At 43.7% G+C, this 21,910-nt stretch overlaps 1 protein-coding gene across 6 annotated transcripts in view; it reads left to right on the top strand.

Annotated features, from left to right (window-relative positions):
* Window positions 1–21,910, top strand: part of LOC144944915 (adhesion G protein-coupled receptor B3-like) — a 176,226-nt gene that overhangs the window by 74,406 nt on the left and 79,910 nt on the right. For all 6 annotated transcript variants that reach the window (XM_078873091.1, XM_078873095.1, XM_078873094.1 and 3 more), the window contains exons 7-12: window positions 2,253–2,417; window positions 9,765–9,866; window positions 12,312–12,418; window positions 14,375–14,563; window positions 15,538–15,606; window positions 18,126–18,234. In XM_078873091.1, coding sequence (XP_078729217.1) covers window positions 2,253–2,417; window positions 9,765–9,866; window positions 12,312–12,418; window positions 14,375–14,563; window positions 15,538–15,606; window positions 18,126–18,234 — 741 coding nt within the window. The remainder of the gene's footprint in view (window positions 1–2,252; window positions 2,418–9,764; window positions 9,867–12,311; window positions 12,419–14,374; window positions 14,564–15,537; window positions 15,607–18,125; window positions 18,235–21,910) is intronic.

Genomic DNA, 21,910 nt, shown 5'->3' with positions numbered 1-21,910 from the left:
CATGCCAGGGGTACGTGTTTGTTTTTGTAAGCGGCACGGGCGTAACATCCCATCGAGTTTGATGGCATGTAAACAACGTGTGTACCCTAAGTATGAATATGCTAATGCAATTGCAAGGCATCAACCACAAAAAAAAATGTCCAACCACCTTCATTCACCTACCTCTCGAATAAAAAATATCTCTCCCACTCTCATCAAAAATTCGTTACATCCCTCCTCCTATTTACCTCTGCCCACATCTCGCAATATCGCTTCTGCTCTCTCTCTCTCTGAGCTAGAAAACACACTTCCATCCACCTCCCGTCATCAATCGCCGTGCAATGGGAGGCCATTCCTTCCCCTCCGCTGCTCTTATAACCTAGAGCAGCCCTCCACTTGCTGTCAATTTATGTCCCTCTCTCTCCCCCGTTTTACTTTGCACGAAGGATCCATCTTTATTGCTTATGATTTATCGTGTTAAATTTCTCTCACTCTCCTTCTTGCGTTGTGTATCAGGCCAAAAACACTCCACGGTGGGATTGGTAAAACGTCCTGATGTGGGACCTTCCTAGAATTGAGTCTATGGAAGACATGGACCTTTTTTTGGATGAATAAATGACACGGTCATTTGTGTTGTATTTCCATGGTCGCCCTGCAGAGTGATTGCCCCCACCCTATAGGAATATAAACACGAGCTTACGGCAATAAACAGAGATGATGACAACCTGTGTTGCATATAAGCAGATTTTAAAAAATGTGCCTTTTTAAACAGTATTTCTCATATGATGCATTGTCAGGTCATCCAAAGTCCTCTTATCCTTCTATATTACAGACGAAGATCCACCCCCAATAGCCTTAACGCACTGTTGGGGCGTGTTGCTGTGAGCGAGCACGAGTTTCGCGATTTGGCAGCACACCTTCGTGGTGGATTTGTGTGGGCCCTGTGTGTGTGCACACCCAGAGGGCCCACACCACGCGCACAGCGCTGATGTGCACACAACAGCCACTAAGTGGCGGTGATGTCACCACGGCGCTTGTGCCATGCTAGGTGCACGTTGAGGCCACGTGAAGTGTCAAACGCCTGCCGGCAGGAGGTCACGGGGCAGACCCAGGTGCCACGGGTCGACTGACTGAGATGACTGGTCGATGCGCCACCTGAGCCAACTTGCTGTGTTTTAGCCGCCCGGCGCTCCGCTCGTTGTTGTGAGCGTCGCTCCTCCCGACCCTCCGTTGTTGCTGGAGGGCGACTGCCTCCAACTGCCCAGTAGCATCAGCAGCGTCCTTCACGAGCCTCCTCCACAAGAGGCTCTTGTACCACATCACTCCGTCTCTTCTCTAACCCGCGCCCGTTTAGCCCCCTCTATCCGGCCGAACACACAGACAAAGATCCCCCGTATAGTCTTAACAGTCTGTAGGGGCAAGTGCTGTTAGCAAGCACCTATGAATGCCGGAACGGTACACGAGGGGGTGGGTGGCCAGCACCACGCCCGACCACCTTTGTCTCCCCAGTGACGATGTTTACACACCGCACCAGGTACTCATTTCAGGCTGAGTCGACCTAGGGGAGGCCCAGGACCGGTTCAGATAATCGTCACTGGGTGTTGGCCTTGAGCAGGAATCGAACCCGGGTCGCCAGGTTCATAGCGCAGCGTAGCGCTAACCGCCGCACCACCGCTCCCCACACGCACACACTGCCACACGCATCGAGCCGGTCCACTCGTGCAGGAGGACGTGCCGTGTCATTCGCGTTCATGTGACCGTGACCGCGCAGAGGTACATACAACTTTTAAATTGACAGTGGAATTGATGCGTTTTGTTTTTATTTATTCTACTCTGTTGTCTTATTTGTGTTATTATCTATATTGTTGTACAATTTAATTATGTTATATGGATGTTTGGTTTGTGTGGACAGTACAGGATTAATGTTATGCAATTTTAATTTTCTCCACGGGAACATAACCCCATTTCTCTCCCTCCCCCCATATAAAAAGAGCAGCTACATTCGCGAAGTTTACTTTTGCGAACGCCGAGGCCTGACCCTAGTTTAGTTCGTACTGCATCCGTGTGCGCGTACTTTGTGTACGTGTGGATGTTTTTTCTCTGCCCTCACGTGCCAGGTGTGCCGCTGGTGCCACACCGCCCCTTCTCTTCTGACGGTCGTGACAGCCGTCGACGGCTACTCCACAAACGCCCCTTGCTCCGTAAAGTCTGAGTCTGGATGGCTTATCTTGGGCACCCCCCCACCCCCCTGGTGTGTCTCTGTGCCTGGGTAGTGGACGGCCAGTGGATGTCCTGGGGTCAGTGGAACGAATGCCCCGTGACGTGTGGCAGAGGTGAGCGGAGGCGCATCCGCGTCTGCCACGGGCCGTTCAACGACGGGAAGATGTGCGACGGCCTTTCCTCCGAGACAAAGACGTGCGCTGAGGCGAAGTGCCCCGGTAGGTCACCCGTCGCGATGCTCGCGCTGTGCTGAGACATTTTGGTGGAAAATTCCACATTTCTACGGTGTTGTGTCGCTGTTCCATGAGACATTGTTGGTGCAGCAAAGCGGTACTCGTTTTATTGGCCCTGAAAGGATGATGGGCTTTGTCGACACGCCATCCCCCACTCCACGGGATTTAAGCTCTCAAGCTTCTGAACGTGATGTAGGTGCCCAGAGGTCGGACACCACCTTGCCATCTGTGTGTGTAAAGGTATAACGGACGACTCATTAGGTCCAGGAGGCCTATATACTGAAAGACTGAATTGTTTTTCTTGTCTGGACGAGCTTACTGTTTTGTGCTGAATAAATCCAACTGTGTTCAAGGGGTGCTATTGCGTTTGATATCAGGCCTCATCCAGCGCCATTTATGAAATGGGCCTGACCGCTGATGAAACCCTAAGAGTAAAATGCTATTCTGGGTTTGCCTGCTGAAAAAAATACTGCTGGATAACATTGGACCAGAAGGCTCATTATTTTGAAAGTGTTGTTGGAGGTCATTACATAGTAAAGAAAATATCCTAAACTTTGAATCCGTCAAGTAAAAATGCAAATTGTCACTCCTATTAAAACAGCCATGGGGCAGTGCTCGTACCCTTCGGTGGACCTGAGACAGTGGGTAAAATTGCATATTCCTCTTGTGTTGGTCACTTCCATTAGATGATCAATTGAGCAGGGTGAGACCTGTGACTGACTTCAAATTAACGGTGCAGCAGATTACAATTTGGCCACTTACATTTGTTTTGCTTTGGCGAGCTTAATCTATTTTTTATTACAATGCATAACATTACGAAATTGTCCTTTTGACTCTGACAGTAAAAAAAATATATTTTTTTTGTGCCTGCTGTGACTCACTCACAAAGGGCAAACTAGAGGATTATCGTGAAGGTGAATCGGAGATACGAGTGAGGGGGGGCAGGGTCCCCGGGGGGGGGGGGGGGGTGTTAGACAGCAGCGAGCGTGTGGGTGGAAGAAATTCGAGGCAACAAAGAGGAAGGGAGGTGAGGTTTTCATGGGGTTTACATCTCCCACAGTTTATGGTGGCAATAAACCAAGGTGCTGTCCGCACAATGTAACCCACAAGCTGAAGCCTTGTGCTTTGCGAATTTCACCGACTGAGAATTTGAGGTCGCGACCCCCTTCTCCTCTTCTGCTGCATCCTTCTCGCCTCTTATCTCACCTCTGCTCGTAACGACAGGAAAAAGAATGCCTTTGGTAGCCTTCCAAAATTAGCTTTTTATTTTTGTTTATTGCAAGCAAACAAAATGGAAACGGTCAAAAGTACGTCGTATTTTTCTTGAAAATTGTTTTATCAAGGCCATCACCTACCCAGAATCGTCGTGAAATACCGGGGGCCGAATTTGTAAAAACTCTCTCATTATGAAAGTGCAGCCACCACTCGCTTTAAATTGCGTAATTTTGTACACGCCCAATCCGTCCGCTGTCAGCCACCAGCTAATTCCACCTTTTTGGTGTGTAATGAAAGCTTCAAATGAGTCGCTGTCAAGAACCTTCTAAATGCTACTCTGATTGATGATTGCTCTGAATCTGGGGACTCGTCACGCTCACTCCTTTAGACCAGCATAGCCCCATAATGAGCGTTGCTTTCTGCATCTTAACAAGACGCTTTAGCCTTTGAACGCTATTAAATCACGCAATCAATTTATTTAGCCGTAAAAATTTGTTTAAGTGTAAAATGAGCTTCCTGCCGTGATCTGGATTAATAATTTCCGTCTTGCAACAAGTTTAAATATAATGCCGATAGCGGTAAGTCGCTGTTGATTTTTTATTTAAATGTGGCATTTTGTTTTGAAGTCAAAGTCTCAAAATGTGTTGGCAGCGGGAAGCTACCTTGTTAGATGACATGTGGTGACGGTGCCATAAAATGTGTGTTTCTTGTTACATTGGCACACAAAGCCGAGTTTGCTAAATCAATCGGAGGAACACAATTGAAAAAAAAAGTTTTTATATACTTAGGGCAGGTTGTTAACGTCATATCAGCATTAGATTTATTAATTAAAGATAGCGGACATGAATAGGTTGGAGTCATTTGTATTCAATGTTGTACGACAGTAATGGAGAGCAGCAATGTGCCGATGAAAAATCAGAATCGGTGCCAATCACTTGTGGATCATTGGCAAAGAAAATGGAACAAAGGCTGTACGTTAGCAAAGAAGCAAGGAGAAGTGTATGCCTTGTATTTACACTGAGAGACAGACATAGACACGAAGATTAGAGATTGCACGCAAGTTAGAGATATCGTGTTGATAATGAAGGTAAGCAAAAGTGGGCTTACCGGAATCCATTTTGGTCTTGCAGAGTAGACGATCAGGGCGCCACAGTGCTGATATTAATTACGTCGCCTGGCATACAGGAGGTCGTGAATTCAATCCCGACCCTGACGCCTGTATATTTGGAATTTGAATGTTCTCTCCGTGGTCGCATGGATTTTTCTCCGGGTCCTCCAGTTTGACCCTCCACATTTAGAATCAACATGCGTTTTGGAGTATTTGGCTGCTATACATTTCCACGTGATCAGCCACTTCGTTGAGCTATCATTTGTGTTAGCAAGGTCGCTTCTGAAAAATATCTATATAGCTCAGTGGACCTTACCTGGTAAAATAAAAAATAGTGTAGGAGTCGTAGTTTGTTATAGTAATGCTTCGTCTCCATGGTTGATCTGTCCTTGGCTGCCATTCCATCACCCGTCTCATCCATCGGACATCATACCTTGGAGTGCTGCATCTTCACCAAGCCAGTGTGATGCTTCTGATTTGCATTCGTCCTCTGAGCTACGTGTTTTTCTCTCTCTTTCTCTCCGTGATTCCCAGCATGCATCTCTCCATGCTTCATCACCGAGTTATCAGCTTTTATTCCATGTTCTTTGTGACTATTCATGTTTCTGAGCCATATATCATAGCAGGCAAAATGCACCAATTGAAAACTGGCTGTTTAAACACCTTGGTATGTGGCTATTTCATTTAGCATGAAATAATTATGTAAAAACGCACACGCTACACCTTATCATCTCTTTACTTATTAATTTGTATCCTGGCTCGCCTTGAATGAATACAGTACTCTGTTTTATTTTTCAGTTGTGTTCCCAGGAACGGTTATATCTTCTTTTGTTCGGTCGTAAAACTGTGTAACGGCATGAATATGTTGACGCTCAGAAGTAGTTTGGTTGTTGGTGAATTTATTGGATGAATGTCACGAACGCAATTATTATTTCTCAACATGCTGGAGCCTCATTTAGCTTACGCCTATGCAATTATTGCACTGGCGTAGAATTAGTTATATTAAACTCAGACATTTAAATCACTCAAGGGACAGTAGTGTAGTTAATATTTTGTATGAGAAAATCAAGCATTACAAAGCACTCACAAACGACAAGTGGAGCTTTAATAGGTGCATATATCATCGTGTGTGCTATTATGGAGCATACTGGGTAATAGATAAGGTTGTTTGTGGTCTTTTCACAATTTTGGTCAGCTAATTGATGCACTTGGGATGTAAGTGTATTTCTGTTGCTCATCAGCATAGCAAACACGACTACTGACATTGAGTGGAAACATTCTCAATGTACTAACACTGAGTGAGGTCATCACTTAAGATTTCAACTTCTATAGAATCTTGACACTAGTGCCTTCCATGATCACTGGAATCCTGGCTCTTCTTGCACAGTGGAGTGGTCTGCGGATCAGCAGCAGGGTCTGGGTCCGTCTCCCCAAACTCAAAAATAATAATAACATTGCGTAACAATTTTTTATATTAGTTTTCATGACTGCAGGGATTCATCTTCTTGGTTCTTTCGGTAAAGTCACGTAGAAGGGAAATAATAAAATACAATTCTCACGACGTTTCGGCCACAACGCAAGCAGCCGTCCTCAGGTGAAGAACAGGGCTGTCGGAAAGACAGCGTCTGAATGAGACGCTGTCCTCAGGTGAAGAACAGGGCTGTCGGAAAGACAGTGTCTGAATGAGAAGCTGTCTTTCCGACAGCCCTGTTCTTCACCTGAGGACGGCTGCTTGCATTGTGACCAAAACGTCGTGAGAATTGTATTTTATTATGTTAAAATTTTATTATTTTATTATTTCCCTTCTACGTGACTTTACCGAAAGAACCAAGAAGATGTTCATTTTGATTCATACGTTGTTTTTTTTCTGACTTTACGTGAACGAAAAGACACAAATTCGCCCATTTTTTCATTGAAAATAGGTAAGTTTCAAAATATCACTGTCCTGGTCACAAAAGCAAAGTTTGTGGGGAATAATAGATATACTCTTTGGTTCTTTCAGTAAAGTCACGTAGGTATAAAATGAAATAAATCACGACGTTTCGGGGGCAACACAAGCATCCGTCATCAGGTGGGAAAGCATGGTCTGCTGCTGAGGCAGACTGTTTTAAACCTTTTAAAACCTTTTAAAACAGTCTGCCTCAGCAGCAAACCATGCTTTCCCACCTGATGACGGACGCTTGTGTTGTGCCCGAAACGTCGTAATTTATTTCATTTTATACCTACGTGACTTTACCGAAAGAACCAAAGAGTATGGATTCCTGCAGTCACGAAAGCTTCAAATCAAGAATAATAGATATTTTCGATACTTTTTAGGCAGAGCAATTACGAAATAACACTTACTACCTAGGAACAAAAATTGTGTTACATAGTGCAATAATCACCCCCTTTGCCCTGAAATGTCTCACTGAGTCTCAAGCCTTTTTTTAGGAGTGTACTCCTATTGGGGTGTTTGGCCAATTCCCAAGAAAGAACATTTGGCATGTGAAGGGGAAACTAGAGAACCCAGAAAAACAACCCAGGTATATTTACCCAGGTATATATATAGAGAATCCTACAATACCTTGATTTTACAGGAAGGTTCCCACGGAAAGTACAACCAGGCTCAATCCTACTTAACTTCCAAGACATGAGGAGATTAGTTGTATTCAAGGTGACTTTGGTCAGAGGCCATGAGGCACTGTGGGATTGGCCCTCTGCTTCTGAACCCACTGAACCCATCCGGCTCTGCCCGCCGCAGTCGGGGGGTGGGGGTGCATAGATCCTGAGACTATGTCAAGTGCAAATGTTTTTTTCCCTTCCCCGCGTGGGCTATTGAAAGTCACAATACAAAGTATTCATTCAGAGAAGTCCCACAGGACAGCGAAGCCCTGTGGATTAGAGAATGGACCACAGAAGAACTGGATTTCACAGAACTTCAAAGATCACTTCAAGTGACCTTTTCTTTTTCGACACACAGAGAGGCACGCTTTCCCCAATGGGAGAAAAGTTTTGTTGCATGACAAGTCAGATCGATATTTTAAATCCTCAAAGTTGGAATTTAACCACAGAGAAAATGAAACTTTACATGATGCTTTTTTTGTTGTTTTGTGTAGGTATTGGTGGGCTTCAGAGACACCATTAAGTCCGCTACTCAATACAGTTGAGAACCTAGTTTAAAAATGGGTGGCTGCCTGGATTGGAAACTGTGATTTTACCAGTGCTGACTCAGTGCCCTGAAGTCTGAGGCATGACCCAGCCAACTCATAATCTTTCATCATACGCTTTTAACAATTGCACGTTTGGGACATTTAACTAAGCAAACAGCATCACGGTACGCACATCTCACTTCCACATTAACGCTGTGTCGTCACAGCTGGTTTCAGGATCGGCCAGGCCTTAAAAGTTGCAGCCGAGATCATGAATCTACCCTGGAGCCCAAGTGCTGAGCTCTGTGCAATGAGGTGGCCCTGTAGGATTGTTAATTTAAAAAATACAGATTGGACTCATGAGTAAATTTAAGGCTATGTGGAAGCACTAGACTTCTCTCTCCATTAACAACCGCGGACCTCGCTAAGCCGTGCGGAAATGCAGTGTGGGAGACGCGCGTCCGCCATCCACAAACCGACGATCACAGAATCGCCGACCTGCAAATGTGGCGAAGTGCAAACCATCAAACGCATCCCTGACGAACTGGATGTGTACGCTGCTATCCACGCTGCACCTACTGCCTCTGTGGATCGGTTGAACAAACTTTGCGTTCAACTACAACGTGTTTTAACACACTTACTTTTCGATCCTGCCGTAGCAGAGAAGAAGTTCAAGCACCGAGCGAGTCCGTCATGGAAAACTTGCAATCACTGTACTTTCTTTGTAACATGAAGTCAATTTGACAATCCGTGCATAATTTATTAGTTTCCCTACTTATTTATTTTGCGGTGATTTACACGTGTATAAAAATGTACCATACCATTAGCTTTGTAGTATGTGTAGTATATATTGTGCTTGGTGATGACATTTGACTCAGAATTAAATTGAAAGTGCAAATCCTAGTCTGGTGTACATACGATCCCATGTTCCTCTCGGGTGGATAATATAAGTAGCACAAGTTAATTGTTATTGTCTTCAATAAAGTCTGGAGTTCACCATGGGAATGTGGAATTTCCAGCACTGGAAAATTCCACATGAGGAGGGAAACACTGATATTTAAAGTTTGGTTTGATATTCGGTCACATTGACACAATTGAGTGATTGTTTTTGACATTTTCCAAGTTATTGGTCCTTCAAACATATTTTCCAGCGTGATTTTAATTGAATGGCTGCATAACTCAATTAATAATTTCTGAATACAGTTGTTTTCATTGTGATAAGTTTAATTAAGGGCTACACTGCTACAAGACAAGCTTGATGATGACAATAACAGTAATATTTAGCAATGGACTTCACACCTTCCCACCCCGTGTCTGTCTTGACCTATAAAAACCTGAACACAGGACCCGCCAAAAAAAGAGTCATTGGATTCAAATGTGGCTTTCCTTGATAACTTAACTAATACATTTTGACTTAAAACTTTCGTGACTGCAGGAATTTATATTCTTTGGTTCTTTCTACCGTGTTTCAGATCTGTCTTATGTTCACAAACATGGTCTGAGACATGTCGCCGTGGAGGCCGCTCTCCGATCTTACATGAACATGCTAATTTTTCCCTGGCAGCTCTTTAATTGATGGTAACCCACCACCAGCGCCGTCGTTGACCACCACTCACATTAACATTAGCTGCCCCGCCCACCACTTACATTAACATTAGCTGCCCCGCCCACCACTGACATTAACATTAGCTGCCCCGCCCATGCTACTGACACTTGGGCTACGCCCATTTTAAACCTTTATAAACAGTTTGCCTTTAGAGGCTAACCCCCTTTTCCTGATGACGACCGCTTGTGTTGCGATCGAAATGTCGTGGTTACTTTACCGAAAGAACCAAAGAAAACTTAAATAATCATCGTCATATTATCCCTTTGCCTTCGCAGCTCCTCACGAAATTTGCCGCCAAGAGCAGCTGGGTTCCGTCACGTGGCAGAAAACCGCTGCCACCAACGTGGCCACCAACCGCTGCCCCACTGACGCCACGGGTGAGTCCCTGTGCAGCACGCCCAGTGGCCACACGCTCACCACCCATCACCCATTACCGTAAACACTTATCTTTGCCGTTGTGGTTGTTGCTGTTACTGTTACTTTGTCTCCTTGATGGCAATTTCTAGGTATGCACCCGTGCATAAGTTCATCGATTGATGTCAATGCTTAGGTGGTTCACGATGCGTGTAACATGCAAGAATAGGATGTTTACGATTTACGTAAATTCATCTGTAAATTTAACACGTAGGTTTTCACGACAAATATTATGATTCGTGACAACAGCAAAATTGGGCGACATTAAATTAGTGTGTCGTAAACCCTCCTCCAAAATGTGTACAACTTTTTTTTATATATATTTTTCAACAATATATAGCATACATATAACAGCAAACCTGTCAACAATCTGGGGATATGTATGATGCAATACCAAAAATGATATTTGCATTGTATGTATCAGTGTACAGGCATTAAAATGTTTATATTGTACCTCGCAAAACATTGATGCAATTTTTTCTTTAAAAGTCACTTAATTTCCATTGACATTTCGGATTGTTCTAAGAGTTGAATATCTATAGAAGTTGGTTTTATTTCAAGGTTTCTGCTTTATTGGTTTGAAAATTGCTGCCCTTTGGTTTTCGTCCAAATTAATTTTAAATTACTTTTATATTGGATCTGTTATGGGGCATAATACAGTACGTACGTGTACATTTTTTCTCACTGCCTTTCTTGAGTGCAATGTAACGTTTATTCTCAAATGCGACCTGATTGTGATATCGACGACCTCTCGCTTAAGATTTATACAGACACTGCATGCATTTATTTACCCAAAAAAAATGACTGATGGGGGGAATGGATTTTTACCGTTTGAAATTTGCTGAAGTCCCTAAAGACCATTTGAGTGACTTATTGTGAATTGTTCACTTATTTCACATCCCACGCCACAAAGGGATGTCTTGCCACTGCCACACGTCATTCTCTCCGCAGCATTCACAGCCGCTCTTACATATGGTTCATTATTTATAATGTATTTGTTACTCACGTCAGGGATGTGACGGCGTATAATTCCGAACATGCGTTCGTTCGTAATTGTTTAATAAGATTAATCACCATTGCCTGCGGACTCTTCCACTTTTTTTTCTTCCTATTGTAATGGACTCTGATGCAAAAAAATGAACTCAACACACATCCGTCAATAACACAGCAGCCTTAACATCGAAATATGGAATAGTCAACATTTCCGGCAATGGCAATTCGTCATAGCACACGTGTCGTTTTATGTCCCGTGAAAAAGGGTAATTGCCTTCAAACAATATATATATAATCGGCGACATTACAATCGGGATACAATTAGAGAGAGAGAAACATTTATTCTGGAGAGAACCCGCAGCTTTTGCTTGTGAGTCTGGCACTCCTACGTGGTCAAATATTGACAACTTTCATTGAAGCGAGATAAATTGCAGCAACATTAAAATGCTGTTTCAGCTTAGAGTTTATCCGGTCTCAAAGATCCATATTAATATATTATTTATAAAGTACGAGCAGCAGAAAGTATGTGAGGTATTAAATTGTTAAATGACGGTATCTTTGAAAACATTACGCCGTGTTTTGTGGTGATGTGTTGTAAAAATTGGTTTAAAAATCATGTTGATCCCCTTACAAACAGGTGAATGTTAAATATTAAAAGCACTAGATAAGCAACCTCTCTCACTTACCAACCTCGTGAATGCAGTGTTCAGAATTCCACCTCTCTATTGCTCAGCCTGATCTCTCGGTCAATGCCTGTGCAAGTGCTGGCGGGTAAATGTTCCCCTCAAAGTTTGCCTAATTACGTTTCGTTGTGTCATTTAGAGACGGCAGAGAACATGTCAGGGAGAGTACACGCACCCCACTAAAAAGCGTTCCACTTCCAGACGCCCAATTCCATTTTTGAGAATGCACCCGAGAAAATAAGTTGACCTTTGAAGAGAGAACGTTTATACCATAGTGTCCATCAGGTAGGACGATGGAGTTCGCTGCAGTTGTGGGAAGAATTTAACAACTGAAAATGAGCCACGGAACAGAAAATGAAGCAAAACAGAGCGGTGTATATACTCTTGGTTCTTTCGGTAAAGTCACGTAGGTAAAGAAAAGAAAAAAAAATTAATAAAAAATATAAATAAATACATTTTTCACGACGTTTCGGGCGCAACACAAGCGTTCGTCATCAGGCGGGTACAACCACAGCAAGAATTTTTTTATTTATTTTTATCTTTTATTTTATTTTTATTTTTTATTTTCTTTATCTACGTGACTTTACCGAAAGAACTAAGAGTATGGATCCTTGCAGTCACGAAAACTTCAAATCTAGAACAGAGCGGTGCCTCGGCACAAACCGGCTTGACGCAGCCTAATGCTGTTACTCCTGTATAATGTTAATTGCTGTCGCCCCGGCTAATGAACAGGAGTGGTGATACGGCAGTGCTCGCTGAATTCCGATGGAGTGGCCTCGTGGGAAAAGCTAAGCTTCATCAAATGCATCTCCCACGACGTCCGCAATGCGCTGCAGTTGGTGAGAGGCGGTGCACTGCGACGCTGCGACGATTGCGCTCTGCTTCTCGTCTCTCTCGAGCATGGGTCTTGCTTCAGTGACGATGTGCCTTCTTTACGTGTTGTACACCAAGGACTGTGTTGGATAATCCCGGAGGAACCAGTGAAATAATATTAAAAATGTATTTGTGTTATTTTTGTAATTTTGGAAATGACAATGCGTGTCATGTTTGAGTTGATTTGATTCCAATAACATTCTTAGTCGGAGGTCGCTCTTTCTCCACTGCTGCTCCCACAGTCTTGAAATCTCTCCTCATGTCCTCCACGTAGCTTACCTCCAGCATTAAGATTGTCATTTTCTCTCCTCTTCTCATCTATTTCTAAACCAAACAATTTTTTATTTTACCAGGTGAGGCCCACTGATCTGTATCGTTTTTTTCCAGAAGTGACCTGGCCACAAATGATAGCTCAACAAAGTGGCTTATCATGTGGGAATGTTTTGCAACCAAATACTCCAAAGGCATGTTTCATGCATATGACTGTTTCCATCCATCCATTGTCTTGATCAGGATTAAATTATGCTCTTTCAGTGCTGCTCTCACGATACATTCCCTCATTCACCATATACAACATCATGTCTTGCTCTTCACAATCTCAAAATGCTAATTTCTTGTTTTTGCAAGAGCCTAGAGATAGTCAAGTTGATATTCTTCACGAAGTCACGTTGTCTTGTTTTGGGTGCATATGATGAAAAGGTGTTTTTTTTCTAATTGAAATTACCGCAGACTTACAGAGCCTGAGTGGCAATCATTGTCAATCAACAGCTCCTCATAACAAATGTTGTTTAATTAACGTCTGAATAAAAATGCATGAGTAAAACACACTATGTAAATATCAATATGGACTCGGAGAATCTTCACTCGAGAGCCACTTTATTGAAAATGATGATGACAAATTGATATCATGATTATTACACCCATTATCTATCCACTGCTGGATGTCAAACTCACACCATTGCCATCCCTCACCATCATGCATTGCCACGATCCATCTCACTCCTGCTCATGAACTGGCAGGTGATGTGCGTATAAATAAAACTCTGTTTATAAATCTTTATTAGGGCAGGCAATGTTGTCCGCCTTCTTTAACTGGAGATTAATGTGCAGTGTTTTTTGCTCGGTTTGGATAAATCTTTGCTCTCTGTGATGTGATTATCATTTTCAGAATCACATTTGCGCGTGGCATATCATTGACGTCCCACTCGATCGAATGGAGGGGCTGCCTAGCACTCTCTCTCGTGGTGGCCCTTCTGCCAGCAGTGGAATGAGCGAGCAATTGCAGGGCTTCACCTTTACCTTTTTAACCTTTTGCCACTCGGGCAAATGAGCTGAGACTAGGGCATGTGGCATTATGTTACTTACTCTGCGAATAATTATTGTCATTTTCAGGCCAATTCACTTCTGAATGAACGTCTCCCTATGCTGTGATGGTCATGTGGGGTTGTTGATCGGACTTCACAATGATTGTTGCTGAAGGGGAGTGATAACCAGGACCAGTTTGGATATCACTCGCCACTGAAGTTAGCCATGGCTGGGAGTCAATCTCAAGTCACTGGCCTCATAGCGCAGTGCTCTAACCACTGCGCTACCAGCTCCCCAGAATTTATCTCCGATTGTATCTTTGATTCTGTCAGTGCCAATTCACACTTGAAACTTTTGAACCAGTTAATTAGTCAATTCTCACTCCCCTCTGTTCAAGCAAGCAATGGGGTGGCACTTTCCTTCATTAGCCCAGAATCAATGGTGAAAATTCCACATTCACAGGGTGGGGTTCAGCCAATCCATGGCCCAGTGACGTCACGACCTTTAACTCGTGACCTTATAACTGCGAGTTGAATATTGTACGCAAAGCCGTACGCGGGTCACGTTTTCGCCCACGCCGATGACGAACGTGGGCTTGTGTGTGTGCTCGTTGTTAGATGAGGGACCAGCTTGCGGTGGGACAAGCCACTGCAGAGGGCATGGCTGCGGTGCTGGGCAACCTGGCGGGCACCTCGCAGACCCGGTTGCTCTACAGCGGCGACCTGCTGGCCTGCATTGAGGTCCTGCGCAACTTCACGCAAGAGGCTCGCCGGGTCTCTCGCGACCCAACCAGCGAGGACATTCAGGCACGTACATGAAGGCAAAGACCACCCTCCCGCGTAGCCTGTTGTAGACTGTTGGGGGCAAGTGCTGTTAGTGAGCACCTGTGATGGCCGGCATGTCACATGAAGGGGTGGGTGGCCAGGATCACGCCCGATCGCCTTTGTCTCCCCAGTGGTGATGTTTACACACCCCACTAGGTACACATTTGAGGCTGAGTCGACCTAGGCGAGGCCCAGAACCGGTTCAGATAATGGTCACTGGTTTCAGATAATCATCACTGGTGTTGGCCATGAGCGGGAATCGAACGCGGTTCGACGAATCCGTAGCGCTGTGCGCTAACCGCTCCCTTATCGCTCCCCACACACATGCACACTGCACACACACTTTCGCTTAGCGCACACTTTCATGTATTCTGAAGGGAGCGTGAACACTCTTAAGATCGTGCCCAATGTGGCTTCGTTCTATCCATATAATTTTTGGGTGGCCTGCGTTCCTGAAAAGGAGAGAGGCGGCATCTTGAACTTTGTAATGTTCGGTTCAAAGGGCATTCTGCTTCTACCGGCATGATAAGCGATTGTTTTGTCGTCCGTGTGCCGGTGGTGTCCTGTGCCCACTGATGTTCCCACTCTCAAAAAAATAATTTGCTTCACGTCATAACATGGCGGAAGAATACGGCAGCTTCCTCTCTTTGTTTGGCGTTCGTTCGTGATGAATATGCAATCCAAATATTCATTTCAAAGCTATCTTGGTTAAATGGTGGAATGTTCTCTTTCGAGGACGACGTGTAAAAGACACGCCCATCACGGGGCTGTCGTCTTGTTACCGATGTAGAAAATAAACAATGCTGTGCCCGTGTCCAGATTGTATTTCGCGCGATTCCCCCGTCCGTGCATGGCTTTGCTGTAGTTCATACGAATGCGCATGAGAACTATAATCGACTGTCTGAATTGGAGTACATTTTCGTGTATTTTATTTCTCCCGCCCACCTCCACTACAGAATTTCTTGGAAATTGTGAGCAATTTGCTTTCGGACGAAAACAGACCTAAGTGGGAAGACATGCCAACGGTACGTTAAAAGCCATTAATCTTATTTCCCATTGAGCACTCTCGTGGGCTGTGTTATTCCAACAACTTTATGAGAAATGCATCTTCCGTGTATTTCAGGACGTATCCTTACACCACACAGTGAGACATGGTGAGAGAACAGAGTGTGCTAATTGAATATCATCTTATGTATTAAATGAGACATTTTAAATTGATGGTCATGTACTATCCTGCAACAGAGAGCATGTTCTTGCCGCTTGAATGGAAAATTGTTCAAGCTTTTATTGCTATTTCTGCCACACAAGATTGGGGCCCTCTGCTTTTCGGCTTCTTATTTTTGCATTGGCCTAATATCTTGTATTTTCGATGGTATCTTTAACAAATATTTATGTATAAACAGAAAACTCTGAGCCAAGTCGCCCTTGCAAAATAGGCAATGTTTCATGTGTCTCAGTGCGTGTGTTTCAACTCTCGATTTAACGAAGGATACAGCAACAAGAATAAAATACGCCTATGCATAGAATACGATTAATTATTGGTGCTTCATGAGCAGAAGTTTGAAAAAAATATTAACACAGAGATAGCCTGCTTTCCCTGCGTTTTTTAAAAAGTGCCCATTGAGCAAAAAAAAAACCCAGATAACATTTGTTTTCATTATTTGATCTTTCAACCTACGATCCCAGGGTCTCCGAAGGGGAAACTTTTCCTTTCGTTGTTGATTAAACGACACGACATACGGATCTGAAACATAGACACTGGCACAGAGGGAATTGAACAGGATCTGAAGAGAGCGCATAGTAGCATGGAATGACGCACGCTTTGAATTACACGAAGAGACACAGAGAGAGACGTACGGTGGTTCAGTGAACAAAGCAAACATTGGAGAAGATCGCATTGAATATTGAGAAAAGTTAGTGGGCTTGGGCATTATATATCGCTTGAAGGGATGCTGGCTAAGGCATGAGGCTAGTAAAGGAATGGAAGCCAAAAGAATGAAAGAGCAACCACCAGATAGATGGCGCAATGAAATTGGTTCATGTGCAGGAGTGAGGTGGATTGTGGGATTCCAGGATCATGAGGGATGATCATGGTGTGGAGCAAACGTCATCCAGCAGTGGAAAAAATAGTGGCTGATATTGCTGATAATGACAATTTCCACATGTGCATTTTTAATTCGAATTATGTGTGTGTCTATATATGTATATATAGTGTAGTGGTTAACGCCCTATGAACCCGGCCATCCGAGTACGATTCCCGCTCATGGCCAACACCGGTAACGATTATCTGAACCGGTCCCTCCCCCCCTCGTCTACTGTACCAGCCTTCATAGGTGCTCGCTAACAGCACACTTTCCCCAACAGACTGGTCAAGCTATACGGGGGAGCTTTGTTTTGTTTTATAGCCACAGAAGGGTGGTAAAGCAACACACTTCGCATCAATTTGCCCAAGGGCAGGACATTTATAAAGACAACGTTGCTCTAGTTTAGCCTGATAGACTCTTAAGCAAGTGCTGTTAGTGAGCACTCATTAAGGGTAGCACCGTGTACACCCAGCTGCTTTTGTGCCTCCGTTGCGAACACACACAGCGAACGGCGCTCACTTTTGGCTGAGCCATCTTATTGGAGGCACTTGTAAGCTTTGAACATCAAATTGCCATTGACCTGCACAGTTGACAGTCGTGTCTAAACAGGTGGCTCAGTGGTAGAGCGAGTGGCTCGCGAATGACAAAAGGTTGGGAGATCAAAGCCGGATGCCATCATCCTTTCTGGGATCAATGAAATGGAGTTCCGCTTCGTGGAGGCATTCAGCAGTGGATAGACTCATCCTTGGCAATGGAATGTGGAATTTCCACCACTGGCTCAGGGCTCTAAAGAGGAGTTGAGCACTGCTTCCAGCGCTCATTTGAGCAAGACATTACGAAGGTTGATTCAAAGCTGAATTGCAAGAACTGTAGCACATTTCACGGACAACTGCGGCACATCTCTCTTATGCAAGTCTTGGGCAGTGGCTCCCCACCTTTCTGGACACGTGGACCACTGTAAACCTTCAACAGCCTCTCCTTTTTCATTTTGAGTATTTGAGAGGGAACTTTACGAAGCATTTTAACCGGACGCCAGAGTCCGGCGAGCCCGTTCGACGGCTTCAGGCAGTGTCCCGTGACTGTCGTGCGAGCACACGACGGCCGGTGGTCGGCTGCGTGACGATCCAGACGGCGCGAACACCGCCGTGACAATAATGACAATAAAAGGCGACTCTTTAGTTGTCCATTTGTGGAATGCGGTCAAAGAAATACGACGTTTCGTGAAAAAAATATTGTATTGCCAATAAACCCACGAGACCAATGTATGGCCTTGCAGGGACCAAACCATCAGTGCTCCGTGGACCACTGGGAACCACTAGAGCAAGCATTATTCCAGTGGGCACCATTTTAAAAGGGCACCATTCCGTTAGGGCAGAGCAAGCAGCAGTGCTGTTCTCCTTTGTGAGCCGGCCGCTGTGCATGAGAGAGAGGGACAACGGGCATCTCTGTGCCGCCGACAGAATCCGCCGGCTGTGCTGGAGCTCATGCAGCTTGTGGAAGACTTCGTTCACGTGGTGGGCTCGGGAATTAAGCTCTTCAGCGACATGTACATCGCCAAAGATAACATTGGTAAGTCAAGTGGGCATTTAATATGCGGAACCTTTTGTGCTGACAGTAACGCATCCATTTGCTGAGCCATTACGCCGTGAATAATGTATTCTGGACACATACTTCATTGAATGCAACAACTGTTCGTTTTTTTAAGTTTCTTTCTTGAAAATTCCATTTTCCACTTCGGGTGGAAAGGTATTCTTTCTTATAACTATATCAATTATAACACTGAATTGAAAGTTTAGGAGACCACTTTAAATCAATATCTATTTACTGAAAACCTTTACAAAAGTTTTACGGTCGCTGGTGAAAATATAATTTTTAAAAATACACCCTCGGGCCTCTTTGTATTCGACAAATGGCCTGAACATAAGTGCTTGTCATAATGGGATGCTTTATAAACAGCAATTATTTGACCGTGCTGCGTGTATCCATTTGTTTACAGTGCATGAATCGTGTTGAAGAATTATCACGATCAGATTCGAGTGAAATGTTACTTTTTGCCGTCTCGTTGGGATTGTCTCTCATTATGCCCCATTTGTCTTTACTTACTTGGATGTGAGGAGCATATGCAATTAATAATTATCCAACGCACGATTCAATGGACGCATCATGAGCATAAGAATGCATTTTAATCAATTCACAAGTTACGTGCTGAGTGAATACATTATATTTTGATTGAGTCTGGAAACCCATGCGGCTTGCATTACCCAAGTGTCATTAGTTGATCGGATTACAATGCAGCCCGGACTGTTCTTGTAGCCTATACCTGAGCGTAAGTGTACGGTACTTCAACTGCAGATGCTTTATTGGATTCTGCAGCATTAGCGATTGCCACACAAGGCTTGTTCTATATTTATTACTGATGCCTGTGGCAATGGAACACTGTTTATATAGCTTTGTTTCCACTCTGCACTCAATCGAGCATTCCACATTGGATATCCTCTATCAATGTGGCCATGTACTCACTTGAATATAATCAACTTATATTGAAGTATGTTTCACTAAGCCCAGCAGTGGCTGTTATGCACGTGGTTTGTAATCCAGCACTGTGGAGGTGGTGAGGTTTGGTGTATACCGGTACAGCAATCGGACTAATCTACATCTTGATTTAAAGCTTTCGTGACTGCAGGGATTCATATTCTTGGTTCTTTCGGTAAAGTCACGTAGAAGGGAAACTATAAAATAAGAAAAATATAAAACAATAACGTTAAGAAAAAAACGCCACTTTTTCTGATTTTTTGCTGTGTTTTTCACACCTGATGATGATTGCTTGTGTTGCAGTCGAAACGTGGTGAGAATTGTATTGTTTTATATTTTTATTATTTTATTGTTTCACTTCTACGTGACTTTACCGAAAGAACCAATAATGTAATCTACATCTGTTTCAACCTGTACAGGGATCGAGCGTTTCCCTCTTGCCCACTTTGGTTTTATCCCAGTGCTCCTCACACTTGTGTGTTCGTACGTTGAACTTACTTTACACCGTGCGTAGCCAACCATGCTCATCGAAGGTGCAGGCGGAAGGACAACAAACTCAACACAAGAAGCAGTTCTAAAGAAATGAGTTTTCAATCTAGATTTAAAAGTGCATAGCTCCAGTGGCTTCCTAATATCGGAAGGAAGAGAGTTTCTGAGGGCCACTGAAGTGCATCTAAAAGAGCGCGATGCAGTGACCGTCTTTGTTCAATGGCCAGCCAAAAGTCGCTGCGAGGGTGTCCGGAGTTCACGTGATGACGGTTTATACTTCTTTACGAGATCAGCAGCAAGGTATTGGGGTTCATATGGCTCAGTGTGGCATTCCTGGATAAATAAGTAAATTATTATATATTATGATGCTAAAGAAGGCAGAATAAATTTTTCTGTTTTACATTGTGTATCTTTAAATTAGAGGACAAATATGCATATACTGTACTTTATACACTGATTTAAATGTAAATCATTAAAGAAGCACAGGCATACCTGTGGTCTAAAGGTTAAGGCTTTAGGAGATAATTGTGAAATCTTTAGGGCTTAACATCTAAAATGCGCTGGTCACGAGGTAAGTTTCATGGGCAAAATGGTCCGTTAAAAAAAAAACTGAATAATTTATAAACCAATTTATTTCCCCTGTAGGTCGCCTACACGCTCAAGTGAATTATTCTGTAAAAATGCTAAATACGCACGGCGCATTTGCATATTTTGGTTTGAATCCCTTGTGCAAGCGTTTCCAAAGCATTTTAACGCGTAGCAGGCTTTCGCGACCAATATCATCCATAATAGAGGTTTTTGGGTGAGATCGCGTAAATATATAAATGTGTCGTTAAAACCCGCCACCACCCGACACAGCCAATTAGTTGGTGGGTTTTATCGACACATTTAGATATTTATGCGATCTAACCCAAAAACCTCTAATATGGATTTCCAAAGCACGTTTATTCAATTTACTGGACCAATTAAATGTCTTTGTTAAAATTCAGAGCAAATTTATTTCAGCGTTTTGTTTGCATTGTTGTTATAATGGTATTTATGCATTAACTAGTCATTAGAATTACAGTACGAGCAAACATTTTAGGAGGGTGCTTGCGCACTCCACAACGATGTTTGGTCATGACAATGGGTTTGTGTTAATTGAATAATAGCAGAGGACACACTAAAACCTCTCTAACATGGATTCAATTAAAATCCAGAATTGGAAGTAAGCAGGAATGCTACCAAAACGAATTAATTACTATTCGCGTTTGCACTGTGTGCCGAGCCAACGAACATTGGCACGGTGAAGCACCGGTAGTCCACCGTCAAAACATGTCAGGGGACAGTTGTTCACGATGCGTGACATCATCGGTGGTGCTCCACAACCGCAGGTTGGGTCAGTAGCCTGACCCCATCGGACGAGGTTGACCCCGCAGCGACCTTGTCCCGTCCGGAATCGTTTCAGCGTTACTAATAAATTAAACATTAATCTAAATCGATCGAACTGGAGCGCCGTTCGCACTGGAGCTAGCCACCGTGCAAGTAGGATATGGTTCGGGTATATGCGAACAGCTTTACTGATCTGGTGTATGAAACGTGATGATCCCAAGCCCTTGGAGGCCTCGGTCATCCACGTACATGCTGTGAGTTGATCTTTGTTTAACCGAGTGAAAACACAAGAGACTGGGGGATAAGTCGCATTTGCACGAGTCTCACTTATTTCACGAATAAACAAAATGCACTCTTCAAGGCCATCAGGAAATCTCTTAAGCCGCACACATCCAGCGGAGATCAGCCTTCCCAACCCTGCTTCATGGGAAGTCACATTACAGTGACGATTTTGTGCGTTATGAAATTGTGAATATTAAATCATCGGTATGCAGGTATTGCTGTAAATGGTTTTCAGTGTTCAGTCAATATTTTACGAGTTAATTATATGTAAATGTAATGAAAATGTGGTTTTATGATTTTTATTTTATTTGCTGTATGCCAGACGTCACGCATTACTGCATAGGCTCTCACCCAAATGAGCCCGGCTTTGAGAGAATATATACGTACTCAACCTAATTATTCAGTAATTGAAGTAAAATTCAACTGAATGCAGTGTTTTAAAATCACAGCACCAACACGCATGCTGTTTGGGGGCAATGCTATTAGGGCACTTGACCCAAACAATCAGAATGTTGCGGGTCACAAAAAATCGGGAATGGTCATAAACTTCGATTAGCATGGTTGGCTATGA

This window comes from Lampetra fluviatilis, chromosome 2 (assembly GCF_964198595.1).
Source record: "Lampetra fluviatilis chromosome 2, kcLamFluv1.1, whole genome shotgun sequence".
NCBI lineage: Eukaryota > Metazoa > Chordata > Hyperoartia > Petromyzontiformes > Petromyzontidae > Lampetra > Lampetra fluviatilis.
Note: the sequence above shows the minus strand (reverse complement) of the source record. Positions and strands in the feature narration are given on the sequence as shown.